Raw genomic sequence first — 17,438 nt, forward strand, 5'->3', positions numbered from 1 at the left:
ATGCTACTTAGTCTCAACCCTTTTGGCTTAAAAGTGTACATCAGTCTCCAGCATTGCTGCCCAAATGAGGTTTGGTCATATCCTATTTGCCTGGTCCCCGGATTAAGGCAAAATGAGAAGGGAAGTGCTTTCAGTAGGGTCCACAGCTGGGAGGGTGTGGAGTAAGGGGGAGGCAATCCTGGGTGGGACAGGGAGCAGAGAAAGCACACTTAATGACCAAACAGCATTTTGATTTCTGTGAAAATATATAAAGCTTTCAAATAAGCTATTTCACCCCCACTTCCCTAGATCTGTCTCAGGGGTCTATAGATAATCCTAAATAGCAGCTAAGCAATAGCTGCCACCAGGGAGCCAGAGGATAAGTGCAGTTTTCATTTCCCTTTGGGGTCAAATCCAGCTGAGCGGATGGCCCAGATGTACAGGATTGGCTCATAGGGCTGGGCAGAGACCATCTGCAGTGCTAGCCATGTAGCTGCACACTGGCTGAGGATTAGCCAGACCGCCCCATAGTCTCTAAGGCTGCAGTGTGGCTACCTTGGACTTTAGAGCAGGCACTGTCTTTTCCTTACGTGTCTACTATTAATGTTTAGAAATGTTGAAAAAATAAGTTTACCATAACAAATAAGCTAGAAACAACTACAATGGTCAAGAAAGCATTCTTTATTTTTTTCCCCATGGCTTACTTCACAGCCATGATTACAGGGACGACTTTTCTGTTCCCAGCTAGTCCATTCTCAGTGGGATTGTTCTGAGGTGCAGAATTTGCATTGGTTCTGAAGCTATGAGGGCTTCCCAAGTGGCTCAAGGGAAAAGAATTCTTGCCAATGCAGGAGACACAAGAGATGCGGGTTTGATCCCTGGGTTGGGAAGATTCTCGAGTAGGAAGTGGAAACCCACTCCAGTATTCTTGCCTGGAAAATACCATACAGAGGACCTGGTGTACTACAGTTCATGGGGTCATGAAGAGTCGGATACAACTGAGTACACACCCACACAGAAGCTGTGAGGCTGAGAATTCAGCCCAGAGCAAGAACACACTTTAATTACTGCTCTGGAAGCCTGGGGAAGGGCTCCTAGGTAAGAGGGAGAGCTTAGATAGGGAACAAGGATGTCTGGTCTCTGCAAGTGAGTTATTCCATGCTTTCTCCTCCTTTCTGGAAATGGAGCACTTTTGCTACTTTCTGTGAAGCCCTGTAGCTGCCTAGAATATTTTATTTACATGCAGACTTTTTTCCCCATTGGGTATTTGGTTGCCGCCTTTTGTCTTTTTTCCTCCTTGTGAATGGCATCAGTATCTGTCCAGTTAGAAGGTGGGTCCCTGCCCAGCTCTGCCGTGTTTAGTCTGCCTATCTCCACCCCTCACCTCTGCCAGATCTGGGACGTCTGTGACTAGTGTTTTTCTCCTTTATTTCCCTTTGGTAGTATCACCTATTTCCAGCACCCTTGTTATCTAGGACCGCTTAAGTAAGAGTAGCCTGAATTGGCTTGAAAGAATAGAAGAAGAAAGAGCTCCCTAAGAAAGGAGGCTTTGTACTTAAGGATGCCCTTTCCCTGGCCATTGGGCTCTAACCTGCCCCCACCACTACTCTTTCTGAGGGCAATTACAGTGCTGGCTGTAAACAGGACCTCCTTTCTTGCTCAGGCTTCTTGGGAAAGAGACTGATGTGGGCCTCTTGTTACTGAGCAGGTGAGCTGGAGTGGTTTTTGTCTCAGAAGCAGAAATTTCCCAGGCTCCTGTTGCATTTGACAACAGAGAGGAGTCTCTTTGATGGCAGTACTGAAAGGCTAGGAGAATGAGGCAGAGGGGTGAACTCTGCAGACTGTCAAAAGTTGGGGCAGGAAGAAGGGAAGCCCATCTAAGAAGGCTAGCAAAAGGTATGCTTTTTCAACTGTGAGACAGTGTCTGGAAAGGAGAACTCTCCCTCGGCCTGCGTGGGCAGGACCTGGAGCCGTTGGCTTTCCCTTTACGCTCCCTGTCTCTTACATTGCTTTGGATGCCGGGTGTTGATATGGACGTAAATGCGCTTGATTGACTCTACTTCAGCAGTCAAGCAGGGCAGGTAAGAGGATCAATAAGCAGAAACTGGAGATCCAAAGTCAAAACGACAAGATCTTTAAGGCATTACAGGGACCTCTTTTGAGCCATTTCAGTTTTCCTCCTGATCTGCCTTTGAACTTGAATTAAGTAGCTTCTAAACTTCCTGTGGTGACCTTTTATAATCTTCAGCCCCTATATTGCCAATGCCTTGAGTGGTTTAGTTTCTTCTCAAAAAATATTCTTGGGAGACTTCAGAGAAGAATGGGTCTACCTTTGTGGAAGTGTTGCCCGAGTACAGCTGACTCCCTTTTGTCATTAACAGCTTTGCAAGTGATGTCATAGGTGGCTTGTGTTGAGTACTCTGGCTGGATGGGAGGATTAATTAGAAGCAGGTCTGGCTCTTGTCCTCTGGAGCAGGAAGAAGAATTGGAAGTAAAGAGAGGATGGTACTTCCTTTTGGAGTCTGAGTTGCACCCTTCTTGTACAGTTTGTCTTTGGAATAAGTCGACTTCTGGCCTTCTTGGAGAGGAAAAGTGGCCAAGTTTGTTTGATTCAGTTTTTTGGAAACACCTAGAACCTGGAAAGAACCTTGACTGTTCTGAAAGCTAGCCACCCAGTGTATGACCTCACGGATGCAGTTGTTACTCCCAGTCCCAAGGATAGACAGTTGGAGGGGTGAGTTCTTCAAGTTGAGCTTCAGAAGCTACTTCTTGGTCTTCAGTTAAGGAGGAAGACTTCTGAGTCTCAGCTTCTTGGAGGGTTGGGTCTGGGGCTAAGCTGGTCCTCGGCCCAGGTTCTGAAGGGACTTGGAGTTCTCTGACACCCTCCAGAGTAAAGGTACTGGTTGGCTTGTTCACTTTGGGGCGGGGGCTTTTGCTGTCTGGAAGGAAGCTACCCGAAGGTCTCTGGACTAAAAGGCATGGTGGGTTCTCAGGGGCTGTGGGGCAAAGCATTTGCTTCTGAGTTGCTGTTAAAGCCAGGAGACCAGATTCCTCAGATGGGGCTCCAGTTCCCTCCCAGAGACACGTGTCGATGTCTGCCATGGTGCCTGTTATTTTATTTCCTTCGGGATCTGTGACTTCCCATTGACACAGCTCTGCCACCCGGCTCCCCATACTGCTTGCTCCATGGGGACTGACTTTGGGTTGGTCCATGGCTGGAGCATCTGGCTGCGGAGAGAGCCCTTCTGACCTTGTGCCTTCCCAAGGGCATATTGACTCCATCTCTCCACTGACTTTTACTTCTGAAGAGTGTTCTTCAGTCCCTCCAGATTCTGCCTTTTGCAGGAACATTTCTCCTTGCCCTTGAGATTCTCTGTCCACCTCTTGTTCACATCCCCCTTTCTCTGCTGTTTCTTGGCTCACCTCCCAAGGGCAGATTTCTGTTTCCTTATCAGGGGGAGCTTCTTGCGCTTCCCGTGGAACACACTTCTGCTACCCTGGCCCCCACACTGCCTGCTGCCTTGGGACTTTCTTTGCTACTGTCAGAAGCTTGTGGGGCTGGTTCCTGCTTTCCATCTGCCCTCTCAGGCTTTTCCTGAAGGGCCGCAGCTTTGTACTCTGGTTTTTCTGGGGCTCTCCCCTTCTCCTCTTGAGTTTCCTCATCTCCATCCTGTCTTGACACCCCTTCCTCAGGGGTTCTTTCGGTCAATTCCCAGGGACAGGTCTCAGCTTTGGCGCCGCTGTCAGGCTTGGGAGCGTCCGTGGTGGAAGTGTCCCACGGGCAGACCTCAGCGAGCCTGTCCCCAGCACTGGGCAGTGTCTGAGAGCCAGCTTTAGGTTGGACAGGGCACTGACTATGTGGGTGGGAGGAGGAGTCCCTGGGGGCCGTGCTCTCCTGTAGATGGACGGGTTGCAGTTCACTGCTCGCTTTTTCCTGATCTTCAGCAGTGACTTCTGCTTTTTCTGGGGCTACATGTTCTGGGGAGGAGTCCATCTTTGGGTCTTGTGTCAGGCCCCCTTTCTCTGCTGCCTCATCACTCATTTCCAGGGAGGGCTCCTCTACCCCTCTGCTGGACACGTCTGAGACCTCAGGGGCCTGAGCAGAGGGTGCCCTCAAGTCCTTCTCCCAGGGACACACAGCTTCCTGCTCTGGACTCAGTTGTGTTTCCCATTTCGATCTGTCTTCTCCCAGGGAGGGGAGTCTCCCCTTTTCTAGCATTTTCTCCCTCTGCCCCACTGAATCAGTTCTCATCTCTTGTTCTAATTCCTTCCCAGGGGCTCCTTCATCCACCTCCCAGGGACAGACCTTGACTTTTTCACTAGTAGGTGCTCCTTCCGCTTCCCAGGGACACACCTCCACTGGTCTGCACCCTGCACGGTCCAGCTCCTGGAGCCCAGGTTTTGGCTTGTCAGTGCCCAGAGTGTCTGAATGCCAAGAGGAGCCCCCTGGATCCATGCTCTCCCAGGGGCAAGCCCGTTCCCGCTCCTGGACCTGCCTCTCTGGAGTAGCAACAGCTCTCTCGCTAGGTCCAGAATCTGCAGAAGGCTTCCTCGTTTTGCTTGAAAATTGCCTAATGGCCTCCATTCCCAAAGGCCTTCTCTCCCCAGCTCCAGCACTCACCTCCCAGGGACAGACCTCTGCCTTCTCAGCAGGCAGGGTTTCCTCCACGTCCCAGGGACAAATCTCAGCAGTCTTGCTTTCCACACTGCCAGACACCTGGAAACTGGCATTGGGTCCACCTGTGTCTTGAAAACCAGGCTGTGGGGTGAAGCTGCCAGGGTCCACACTCTCCCAGGGACAGACTGCTTCCTGCGTTGGCATCTGTCCCTCAGGCTTTGCCCAAGTTGGGCTAGCAGTGATGCCTGATGTTTCAAGCATCTTCTCCTTGTCCTTTTGAGATTCTCTTCCTCTTGTTGCCTGCCCTGATGTCCAGTCCTCTGTCGTTCTCTCATTCACCTCCCAGGGACAGACTTCTGCCTTGGCAGGTGTTGCTCCCTTTCCCTCTGACCTGAGATCTGGTGGGCAGACCTGCGCTGCTCTACTTCCTTTATTGCTGAGGAGTTGGCCATCAGCTTTGGATGAGGAATTGTCTAGATGTGGGCCAGAGTGCCCAGCAGCTGTGCTTTCCCACGGACACACTGACTCCTGCTGTTGGCTAAGTTTCTGCACTGCTTTCCCAGTCCATCCCCCCATCTCTCTGAAGCTCCCTGTTCTGGAGGTTTCCCACTTTTCCTGGGGAGATTCGCCACCTGGCCCCTGACTCAGCATTTCCTTCCCCACTACCTCATCACCCAGCTCCCAGGGACAGATCTCTGCCTTGCCGATGGCAGGAGTATCTCCCGCCTCCCATGGACAGATTTCAGTGATGCTACTGCCCAAACTCCCCGAGCAACCGGGGATTCCTGGAGCCTGAGTAGAAACCACAGAGGGGCCCCGGAAATCTGTCCTTTCCCACTGACAAAGAGACTCCAAGCCTTCACCCAGTTTCTGTTCTTTCCAGAAGATTGTTTTCTTGGGGTTTTTCTGCTTTTCCTGGGGGAGTTCCTTTACTCCCTCCTGGGATGGTTTCCCTGTCTCTCCTCCTTCACTTGCCTCCCAGGGACACATCTCTGCCGTGGTGATGTCAGATGTACAAGCTCCTGGGCCAGCGGCTTCCCACTGATGTGTCTCCACCTCTCTAGGCTCCACACTGCCCACTGCCTCAGACCTGCCCCTGGCTCTGTCCGAGTCCTGAGGGGCTGACCCAGGAGACAGACCCCCAGGATCGGCACTCTCCCAAGGACAAACTGCCTCCTGACCCCTGACCAACCTCTCTGGCTTTTTCCGAGCCACAACCACCACATCTTTGGGCTCTGATTTTTCTGAGGCTTTCTCCTTCTCACCTTGGGAGGCATCTAGATATTGCCTTAGGGCCTCCTTCTCAGGGGCTCCGCCCACCTCCCAGGGGCAGATTTCAGCTTTGTTGCTACCTTCAGGCTGACCCAGTTCTGATTCGGTGACTTCCCAGGGGCATACTTCTGTCACCCTGTGGTCAGCACTGCCCAGGGGCTGGAGGCCAGCTTTGGGTAGTTCCCGCCACCCCACAGGAGCTTCTTTTACTTGCTTAGCATTTTTGTCCCCAGCTGTGCCCTGCCTGAGTTGCCTCAGTGTGGCAGGGCCTGTTTTACCTGCTCCCTCAACCTTCCCCTCCCCTAGACACTGGGAAGTCCTCCTGCCTCTGTCTTCTTGTTCCCTGCTGCCGTCCCGGTGACAGACTTGGAGCATCCTGCTGGTGTGAGTGTTCTGTTGGTTCTGCAGGGACTCTTCGTCATCACAGGGGGCAAGTGCTGCCTGCTTACTCACCCCCTTGGGCCGGCCTAGCCTGGGAGATCTGGGGCATGCCCCTACACCCTCTCCAGAAGCTCGGCCCTTCTCCTCCTTCTTAGGACTCCCTTCCCCGCTCTCCTTCTCTCTGTGTGTGCTCCGAGAACGGGTCAGAGCTTTGATAGCCAGGCCCAGGCTGCGCATGGAACCCTGCTGGACAGGGGTCTTGAGGCTGTGGGATTTAGAGAAGACCTTGGGCCTGTCCTCATCCTCCTCAGTTTCCCCCTGGAGATGCCCATCCTCTGTGTCCATCCCATTCTCCCCAGGGCCCCTCTTCTCTACCGCCACAGAGAGGGCCCTCCAGAGACGGGCCCGAGCTGGGACATGAGACAGGTTGCCTTGCTCTGGCCCCGAGGGGCCTTCCTGAGCCACATTTTGTTTCTTCACTGGCAGTTCTGCATTCTCCCAGGGGCAGATGTAGGTAAGTAGGTTGGGGCTTTGTGGGGATACTGGGATGGGTGCCAGGGCAGGGGCAGGAGCTGGCATCAGAGCTGGGGCCAAAGTGGAGGTGGGAGATAGCATCCCCGGCTCCCCCAGGCCCGGCCCAGACGTTCCCATGATGGGTGTGGAGATCTGGTGCCGGATGGGCGCGTGTGGCAGCCTGCTGGCGGCCTCCTCCTGCAGCCGTCCGGAGATGTGGGAGCTGTCCACGCTGCGGCTCTTGGCCGGGGAAGGTGGGGCCGACACGGGGGCCGCTCGAATTCGCTCCAGCCTCCGGGCCGAGGGCCTCCGCGCCGGGCTGGCCAAGGCGGCCTCTGCCTTCCTTCTCTCCTCCCGCTCCTTTGCCTGCCGGTAGGTCTCCTCCAGGTAGGCCTGGCTGGCCACGAGCAGGGCCTTTTCCCTGGAGCCGGCCACGACGCTCAGCGACTTGTGCAGCGAGGCGGGCCGGGCGCGGGGCAGCCGCTCGCACACCGTCAGGTTGTGGGCGCTGGCCGACCTGAAGCCCAGCGCGGGGGGCCCGGCCGCCGACTCGCCGGACTCGCGGCTGTCGGACCGCGGCCCCTTGCGGGCCAGCTTCCTCCGCAGCAGCGAGTCGACCAGAGGCGGGCTGTGGTCCCCGTGAGGGTCACAGTCCTGCTCGCAGGCGCTGCGGGACTTGCGCAGGCCGGGCGGCGCGGCGGGCTCCCGGAGGCTGGCGCTGAGCAGCCGGCGGCGGGAGGAGCCGGGAAGGCTGCCGCGGCCCGCGGAGCCCGAGTCCCGGGAGTGCTGGCGGGCCAGCGCCTCGGGGAACTCGGCCAGGTACCTCATGAAGGAGCGGCCCAGGCCCTGGCGCCAGCTGGCCCGCTTCTTGGGCAGGTGGGGGTTGTTCGCGGCCATTTCCTTGGTCTTGTGAACCTCGAGCTGGGCGTAGAGCTTCTTCAGCTCGTCCTGGGGGCCAGAGAGCGAGCCGGCGTGAGGACCATCCTCTCCATCCCCTGGCTGCGCTGCTCTGCCCCTCAGCTGGTGCTAAGACCCTTTTTTCTGGGGGAACGCTTTCCCACCAAGCCGTGTCCCTTCCTGGCTTTTAAAACACTTAGAAAATTCACCTCTCCGTTTCTGCAGGGCCAACACCAACCTAGTTCTGAGCCCGGCCCACTCAACCCTGAGGATGCAGGGCCCTGCCTTCTACCCGGCACTGTGGTCTGGTGGGCGGTCCCAGCTTGGCGCCCAGGAAACCTGGGTGGTCTGGTGGGTGGTCCCAGCTTGGCGCACAGGAAACCTGGGTTTGAGGCTGCTGACCTATGGTATGCCTCAAGGCTATTTTCTTGCCCTCTCTGAGCCTCTACTTCAATAAAGGAAGGAAATCGGACTGCCTGGTGTTGACTGCCTTAAGAGAAGTGGTGCGAGCAGAGGGTGTGAAAACGGTAAGTGACAGGATGGGGCTTTGAAAGCTGTTTCTACTTTGGCGCTCTCCCCACAGTGAGCATAGGGAGAACACACCCACTGCTGACCCCCAAGCTGGAGGGTCAAGGATGGCACCCATGCGGCAATAGCCACCTGCTTCCACTTAGGCCTACCTGATAGATTGGGGTCTCAGTTCAACCTATCCCCAGGAGGCAGGACACAGGCAGAACTCAGAGGGTGAGGAGGACACGGAGGCAGTTGAGACAAGGAAGGAAGGAATTGGGGGATGTAAACAAGTCAGATGTGGAGGGGGCTTCAGGGAAGGTGGAGGGATGGACCCAGTGGCTTCCTGGGACTGTTCCCACTGTAGATTCTACAAAACAATGGCCTTACTGCCAGTCTCTTGATTTCCTACTCTGGGAGCCTCTCATCAGGGTTGCTATCACCATTACGATATTCTTAAGCAGAAAAATAAGGTAAGGATGTTCTCCTGATGGAAGACTCAGGAAGCACTTCCTTTCTCTAACACTGCTGAGTCCAAGGAAAGAGGATCCTGGTATGGAAATCCTTGGTAGCCACTGGCTGAATTACCCAACCCTAATGGCCCTAGGAGCCCTAGCTGCTGGGTGTGCTGGGGGCCGAGGGGCTTCTTAGTCTGCCACTTATGGTGGCCCTGTTGAGCGGAGGACGCAGGTGATTTGGGCTCCACTCATGGTTCTGCCTCTACCTTGCCAAGTGGGCCTCAGGATGTGAGTTTCGGTATTTGGGGGCATCTCTTCACGTGTGTGGTCTCCTTTGGGTAGAAGCAGGAGAAGCAGCTTGGGACAATGGTGGAGAAGAAAGGGAGGCTAGTCTCAGAGGAAAAGCTAGGGGGAGGACAGGGGACCTGCAGTGGCACACAGCCCAAGTGGCAGGGCATCACTGCTCGCTGTCCAGGCCCTAAGTAGCATCAAGAGGAAGTCAGGAGGCCAGCGCCTACCCGAATGTCTCCAGGGTCCAGGCTGCGCTCACTCCAGGCTGAGGCGATGCTGCTGTTGAGGTGGGAGCCTGAGCGCTGCAGGTCCAGCTCGTCCTCGTACACCTCATCCAAGATCTCCTCTCGGGGAGGAGCCCCCGGCTTCCGGAACTGGCCAGGGTGGGCACGATCAGGAAAAGACTCATGTTGGCTCCCTACCCTGTGGCATACGTGTTTGCTCCATAAATCCTCAACCCCTTCTCTGATTTGGGATTCTGGAGGTCCAAAAAGTATTGTTCCATCTCATCCTTCCTGATTTTCTCTAACTTAGAGACCAGGGGTGTCTAATACCCTGTGCCCACAGTTCCTAGCCACATCCTTCAGCCCCCTCACCTATCTTCTGTAACTGCTTCCGAGTTGATTTTCAGTGTCTGCCAACCTTCCAATTGTGTTACGAGGACCCCCTTCAGCTCTAGCTCTTATTTCCCTTGCCCAGGGATTGGAGACAGAGCATTGTTCCCCACCTCCTATATGCGTGCTAAGTCGCTTCAGTCTTGTCCAATTCTTTGCAACCCCAAGGACTGTAGCCTGCTAGGCTCCTCTGTCCATGGGATCCTCCAGGCAAGAACACTGGAGGGGATTGCCATTCCCTTCTCCAGGGGATCTTCCCCACCCAGAGATCAAACCTGGGTTCCCGCATTGCAGGGGGATTCTTTACCATCTGAGCCACCAGGGAAGCCCTTAGCCAACTCCTAAGTGGGCTCCAATTCCCTCTGGGCCCAGGTGTCATTCTCACCCTGACCTGGAGAGGGCACTGTGGACATAGCTGGTCCACAGTGCCCCTGGCCAAAGGGCCAGGGTCACCTCACTTCAAGGCCAGAGAAGACCTCACCTTAGGGATGAAGATCAGAGCCAGTGTGGTGGTGACTGTGCTGTGGGTGTGAAAGAAGAAGAGGAGGAGCGTCCAGTCCGGGTGCAGGGAGGGAACCAGCACAAACCTGGGGGCCGAGGTGGTGGTGGCGGTGGGGTGATGGTTAGCTACAGGTGGGATCGGCCTCTTCCCTCTCACCTGTCCCAGTGGCTCTCCCCCCAACCCCAGCCCTGACCTCCTGCAGGTGCTCAGTGGAGTGAGGAGGGCACTTTTCCTTCTTCCTGCCCTCCCACCTCAGGGCTCACGTTAATCCCCACTTCCAAGGAGCCTTCCCAGACTACTCCAGCTTGCCCTCTCTGGCTGCTTATAGCACTGTTATGAACCGCCCCGTGGGTTGGTTCTGCCTTCACCACAGGGCCAGGTCCTTGTGGACACGCAGAGCGGTCTGCTGCTGAGAGGGCTGAGGTGTGAGGGGAAGAAGGCAGGGAGAATGGAGCCCGTGTAGGGAGGAGAGCAGTGGGGGATGGAATGCAAGAGCACTTAGGGTGTTGGGTGAGACATAGGGTACAGGAAGCATGTCTGTGGGGCAGGGAGAGAACTCTATGTGAGGACCCTCCTCACCTTGCTGCGGTGTAGCAGGCGTTGCCAGCAGGGCTGTGGGATGGGGGTACCCTCACCTGGGAGAGGTGAGGAATGGTGTTAGGGTGGAAGGCGTGGTGGGTAGGAGGGCCTGTCCTCACCTGGCTGCGTGGAAGGTGGCAGAAAGCAGCAGCTCGTTGTGCAGGGCGATGCCCATGTATCGTGGCTCGTGGAAGGCTGAGGGGACAGCCCGGGTGGCGTAGCAGAGGAAGCTGCCCCAGCACAGGAGCAGCATCTCAGCTGTAGGGAAGGGAGGGAGGGACAGAGCCAGGTACCACCTCAGCAGTCACACCACCCCTTTCTCTGTAGGGGGTTCTGGGGGGAGCCTGGTCCAGGTCCAGGCAGAAGAACCCTTGGAGGTACAGGGCGGGGGACCAGAGTGAGGCTGGACTCTATGGGAGTAACTCACCCACCACCATGATGTAGTCCCAGCGGTCGTGGTGGCAGAGGTAGAAGTGGAGTCCCGTGTGTGTGTGGCCTCGTGTTACCAGTGACGTGTGCTGAATGCCTGGCTCCAGGACCCCTGCCGTCCATACAGCCAGGAAGCCCAGCACCAGCAGCAGGAGCAGCCCCAGACGCCGCAGCAGCCGCCCGCTGCTCAGGTGGGGGCCCCGCTGGGCCGTTCGAGACAGAAAGAGCTGGAGCACTCTACAAGGGTCAGGGCGTGGCTGGTAGATGCAGGGAGGGGGCACACCTCTGGCCATTGCTTCCCTCCCCTCCACACATCCCTGTTCTCCCATCCCTTCCATGGGTCACTGCCTCCTCTTACCGTGCCCCCAAAACAAGTTAGATGGTGGGGAGGGCTACAGGGACAGGAGCAGGCCTTGGGGGCCCAGGGGAGTAGAGTGGGTAGGGGGTCTGGCAGTGAAGAACTCCATCCCATAAATGAGTTGGGGGGGGCCTGGAGGGAGCCGCGTGAGAACAAGGCCTTACCCAGACCCTACCTATAAAGCTTGAGTATAATGGTGCCGTAGACAATGGCAAAGCCCAGCAGCCGGACCCAGCGGAGGGCGATGCAGCGAAAGACACTGGGCTTGAAGTACAGGATGAAGACCTGGTGGGGAGGGGGTAAAAACAATCACTCTCCATTGCACTTGCACTGGGTGCCAGGCCTACGCTAAGCACCTTGCTGATCCTTCTAACAGCTTCCTCACAGAGACATCATCACCTCCATTCTGCAGAGGAGCAGCTTTGTTATCAGAGAGGTTAGATAACTTCTCCTAAGTTACGCAACAGGTCATAGAGCCCTTTTAAGCCTCACTAGGCCAGCCTGTCACCTGTAGGTATGAGCCAGGGGGATTTTGAGGTCTCCGAATCCCCCCACAGGATACAGAGGACAGATTCTAGCATGTGAAGGGTGCCAGGTTGGGACTGGGGGGGATCCCAGGAGGTGGGGTCAGGCTCCAGCCACAAACTCACAGGGAAGTAGAGGAGCAGGGATCCGAAAAGGATAGCTTCCAGCAGTACCACTCCAGATGCCCGGATCCTCTGTGAACCCAGGAAAGAAAGACGCATGTAACCAGGACAGCGAGAGGATAGAGCCTGGAGGGTGGTGCAGGAGGGTCTCAGGTCTGTTCGAGGGGTCACTCCGTGGCCCTGAGCTAAGGCTTCCCCCTATAACTTCAGCTCTGCCTTCTTCATCCACAGGCTCTTAGCTCCACTGGTACTAAGCCTGGCTGAGGCCAAGGTTTCACATAGCCCCTGCAGCCCCATGCCCCTCCCAAACTCACCCTGGGCCTTGCTGCAGACCTGGGCTGGAATTGGAGGCTGCTGGAGCTAGAAGGGATCTCAGGCTTTCCCCCAAGCTTTGGGTCAGACAGCTTCCTTGCCTAGAAACTCCCTTCTCTGTCAATTGACCTTCAAGCTTGGCTCAAGTGTCATGTTCTCCAGAAAGTCATCCCACACCATCTCAGGCGGGATGACTGGGTCCCCTCTCTGACCTGCCACAGCAACTGATGCCTCCATCCTGGCCCCTGTATTACTGTGCTGTCATTGCTTCTTCCACTCATCTGGGAGCTCCTCAAGGGACCAGATCACTTCCCCTAGTGCCTACACAGTGTTTGAATCAAGTCCAGTGACTTCATTGCACAGGTGAGGAAACAGGTCTGCGGTGGTGAGGTCACTTGCCTAATGTCACAGAGTGAGTTAGATTAAGGATCAAACTTGTATTTTCCAAGTTCTAGCCTTAGGTAGTCTTTGGTCTCCCCCTGATGCTTGAGATTCACAATGGGTAGGACATGTGCAGAAAAGAGAGGTGTGGGGCCTTGCTTGCCTTGCTCTGGCGGCAGCGATAGGAGACCAGCATGCTCAGGAAGACGACCAGCATACAGCACGTCTGACAGGCCAGCACCGCTGCCCTCAGTGTGGGGGCTTCCTCTGCCAGGCACGGCGTGGCATCCAGGCAGCTGGCACAGCCCTCGGCACATGGTTGGCAGCGCAGCAGCCTCCCGGGGCTGCCTTGAGGGGACCCAAATTGCCCAGGAGGCTGGGCAGCACCCTCCTCTGAGCCTATAATGAACAAGATGGGTACAGGGAGAGGGGCGTGGCTGGGGCATCCTGAGACCCCAGTCTTCTCTCCTCATGGTTGGCACAGTTCTTATCCTGCCCTCTTAGGGTCTGTGGCCCCTGGGGGAAGGAATGAGGAAATGAGTACTTGCAGGGGAAGGCAGGAGAAGAGGTGATACCAGGCTAGGACTCACCATGAGGTCAGCTTGCACCAAATTGCCATGTTTTAGGCTCATTCTCAGAAGGCATAGACACCCCCAAATTAGACCCCGCCTGTGTCTCCTGCTTCTCTCGACAGTCTGTCCTGGCCCCACAAGTTTCTCTCCCAGTGTCTCACCCCAAGCTGCCTTTCTTCTGCAGATACCCACCTCCAATCAGCCCAGCCTGTAAAACACCTGCCTGGCCCTCACCATTGTTACATACCCAAGGAGTTGCTTGCCCCGTAGAAGCCAGGTCGGCAGCGGCAGAGGTAGTGGCCAAGAACAAAGCCCTGACTCTCCAGGGGGATGCACTGTGGGCCAACAAACACCATATTTATTTATTTATACAGGGCTTTCCCGCCGGGAAGAGTTGGAGGGCCATCTACCCTCCTATCCACAGCCTCTGGGTCTACGCTGGGGAGCCCCAGTCCTGGGGAAGCCTTCCCTCCCTGCAGACCCTACCCTGACCCCACCATTGTCTCTCTTATCAAAGAAACCTCCAAACACAGAGTTTGGAGATGGATTAGCCTTTTATCCAGACTAGCTGTGACAGGAGCCTCATAGGTCCCATTTCCCAATCCCCAGCTGTTGCTAGAGCAAGGTGCTGGGGCGGTGGAAGCAGAGAGAACTCTGAGATCAGCCACACCTGTGTGCCTACATCCTGCTTCAAAGGGTCAACATCAGCCTCCCTCTTTGGCACACAGGTGGGTTGAAAAGGCACCCACAGGGGAGCAGCTTCCTCTATTAGGGCCATCTGCCTTTGGTGTAGGACTGCTCTCCCCAGCCCTAATGCCAGGCTAATGCCAGGCTGGTGGGATGCCAAGGCCAGCTCTTTATTCCAACTCCACCCACTGATGTTTGCCCAGCAGGAGACAGAGCAGACCTCGGAGCCAGGCAGGGAAGATAAGCACATGGATGAGGTCAGATCTACTGTAGGGAGTGGCCAGGAACAGACAGCAGTGGGGCAAAGAAAGGAAGAGTCCATATTCAGGCCCCGACTTCACCTAAAAGGTGCTTCTGAAATCGTGGCCCAACTTTCCCCTCTGCTCAGATTGCTAGTGAGCGCTCTGTTCCACAGTCTGCACCATCAGCCAAATGCATACCCAGAGACATGAATGTGGCTGGGTTTAAAAGTGCACTGGACAATGGGAGCCTTTATGCATCCCTGGATGTATAGCTTCAGACACAAGTGCCCTGAAGAGCAGCAGATGCCCAAACCCGCTCCACTTCCCAGCAGGCTGTAGGGCTCGCCTTGGCTTTGGTTCAGCTCAGGAACAAGCATGCAGTCAGTGTTACTGTGGAGTGGACTAGTTCACTGGCCTCCCGGTTTCCCAGTAGTGGGTTTGCAGGATTACCAACCATTGCTTTCCATTATCCAGATTCTCCTGCACCCACAGCTTTGATTTTGCCAGCACCTGGCCCAGGTTCCATCACCTTTACCAGTCCCAGAGCTCTTCAAGCTCCTTCTCTGGTTAGCCTCCTCTTACATGTCAACTTTTTCCTACACTCCTCCTACATCCCAATTCCACTTATTTCAACAAACACCCAACAGAGCATCCTTTGTGGGTTAGAAGGAGCCCAGAGCTCTGTTGATGTGGAGAATGTGGTTCAGGAGAAGGAAAGGGGATGATTAATAGATGCTCAGGAAGTGGTCCTGGGAAGGGATCCTGAAGCACCCAGTACCAGAAGGGAGAGCAGACAGGGAGGCACACTGAGATTCCAAGGAATGAAGCTGGCTGTCTCAGATGGGGGATGGGGCTAGGCTGTAAGTGTCCTCACTTTTAAATAGCCTGGTATCTCACTTCTATCTGTCTCATCAATAGGGACTTCCCTGAAGCCCTGAGAGGCTGGTGTGCCTTTGTCAGCTGCTCCTGATGGCATGATTGGAAAGGGGAAGGGAGATAGGAAACCCTCTGTATCCTTACCTGGGTGCTGTTGAGATCACACAGGTGTGTGTTAGAGTACCAGCCTGGGCCACTGGCACACTGATTGATGTCCACGCTCTGAAGGTCTACGTCCATCTGCACCTGCCCCCTAGGGCAGTGAATTGGCAGTTAGGGGTATAGCGAAGGGTGCCAAGGTGGACATGTATCCTTGGATCTCAGATCATGGTGCAATGCAAGCTTTGTGCGCTTTAGCACAGTGGCTGTAGTGTGCCAGGTGACGGGGCACACGCATGCCACTTCTCCAGTGCTATTAACCCTCACTGTCTCTGCAGCAACAATCCTCCTCCCACTAGATTCTCCCCCTGCCCCATGCCCCATCCCTCAGCTTTTCAACATCCTAGCATTTCCTGATTTCTATCAATGGGTAAAGGGAGTAGGCAAGACATATGAGAGCTGCGGTTCTGATGATCTGTCTGAAAGGGATTTTCACACTTCCCCACTGTATGTATACACACTCACACTCAAACAGGCACACAAAGCTCAGCTATTAACAACGCCCCACTCTGCCCAAACCAGGTCTGAATTGATCACAGTGAAGGAGATATGGAACAGAGGGGCCCAGATTCAAGAGCTGCCTGCCCCCAGGGCTCTCAACCCCGGCTCTGAGCCCAGTGGGGAGAGAGCTGGCAAAAAGCCAGGCTGCCTGTGGCCAGGAGAGGAACTTTGCTGGGGACAATGAATGGGGACACAGAGCTGGGAAAACAATGTTGATTGTTGAATGTCTAGCGGTATAGTATCCACCTGCTCCCTCCTTCCCATCATGGCTCCCACTCAGCTCTTTACTCCGATTGAGGGAGGAGGTCAATTGTTTGAGGAGCATCACAGGCTCCTGGGTCAGGATTTGATGTAAGAAGACAGCCATGGGAGTGATGCTGGGACCCGGCCAACTTCTGGGCAGAAAGGGCCATGGTTCCAAGCCTCCCCCAAGGTGTTTTCCTTCACTTGTAGAAGCCTCCTTTTCCAGTTCTAGATTGCTAGGAAGTAGCGGGTTTCACTCCTGGGACACCCATCTGACTCCTCCGAGAAGCCGGTACACAGATTGTCACAGCTATCTTCTCCATTGTACCCATTACTCAGATCTGGGAACCAGGACCTATGCCCAGCTGTGCCCCCATCAGTACACACACACACACGTGTGTATACCTATATGTAAATAGATCGATCGTCCACACACCTGTATATGTTAACACATAGATTCCTAGAGTCAACTGCAAATATACACAGCTGAAGGCAAACACACACATCTGTGTCCCCCAGACGCACATGTGCATACCAAGTAGCCTGTGCACATCTAGGAGCCCCACTCCCCCGCCACCTCCACAGACCCGCAACAGCATCAAGCCCTGCACAAACCCGCTTACCTGACCTCCGGGCTGAGGTCTGGCTTGAGTCCATAGAAGGTGGCTGAGAGTGTGATAAGCCAGCCGGCACGCAGTCGACCCTCCTGGCATTCCAGGAAAGGAGGAGACAGTCTCACGTGCTGCACGTCCCCGACATATCCATCCCCCTGTGGCCACTTGGGGCTGCCAAGGCTCCCTAGGTCATTGGTCAGCACCCGCTTTTGCAGGTCAGTGGGGTGCAGTGTTCCAGTTGAGCTCTCCTCCTGCACCCTGTTCCCGGACAAGTCCTGAAGGATGGTCTCCTCCCCAATCCGGGTGGCCTGCAGGGCCAGCTGCAGGTGGCTGGCCCCCGGTGGAGGGTTAAAAGTCAGCAAAGCCCGGTATGCCCTTGGGTCCCCCTCGGCTACACTGCGGACCAGTGCCTGGTACCATTCCACATCCTCCTCCACACTGGACTCCCGGATGTCGTTGGCTTGTAGCAGCATGTTGAGGAAATTGGCGGCCTGGGTCACAGTGCCTGCTGCCCTCCATAGGACTGGGGGGAGCCCTGGTCTGGCTCCTGCCCCAGGAGCTTCATAGCGCTCACTGCAGTTAGCCCCAGACAGCTGTTGAGGATCTCCAGAGTAGAGAAAAGCCAGCGCTGCCTCAGCCCCCTCTGGGGGCACCCAAAAGGGTACAGACCCTGGCTTGACTTTGGAGGACAGTGCAGGCAGAGAGCGGAGGGTCCTTGGAACCCCCAGAGCCCAGCCAAAGAGGAAACAGCAGCCTAGCAGCCCTGCCGCCGGAGAAGGCATGGCCATTGTCCTGGTGTCCAT

At 55.5% G+C, this 17,438-nt stretch overlaps 1 protein-coding gene across 1 annotated transcript; it reads right to left on the bottom strand.

The window, feature by feature from the left end:
• On the bottom strand, positions 2,674 to 17,438 carry GPR179 (G protein-coupled receptor 179). Its single transcript, XM_018064966.1, is given in 12 exon segments — positions 2,674 to 3,459; positions 3,461 to 7,711; positions 9,147 to 9,293; positions 10,015 to 10,120; positions 10,734 to 10,872; positions 11,042 to 11,280; positions 11,577 to 11,686; positions 12,052 to 12,120; positions 12,905 to 13,140; positions 13,561 to 13,648; positions 15,263 to 15,371; positions 16,645 to 17,438. Coding segments are annotated over 12 exon segments (7,068 nt in total). The 3' UTR covers positions 2,674 to 2,679.

This window comes from Capra hircus, chromosome 19 (genome assembly GCF_001704415.2).
Source record: "Capra hircus breed San Clemente chromosome 19, ASM170441v1, whole genome shotgun sequence".
NCBI lineage: Eukaryota > Metazoa > Chordata > Mammalia > Artiodactyla > Bovidae > Capra > Capra hircus.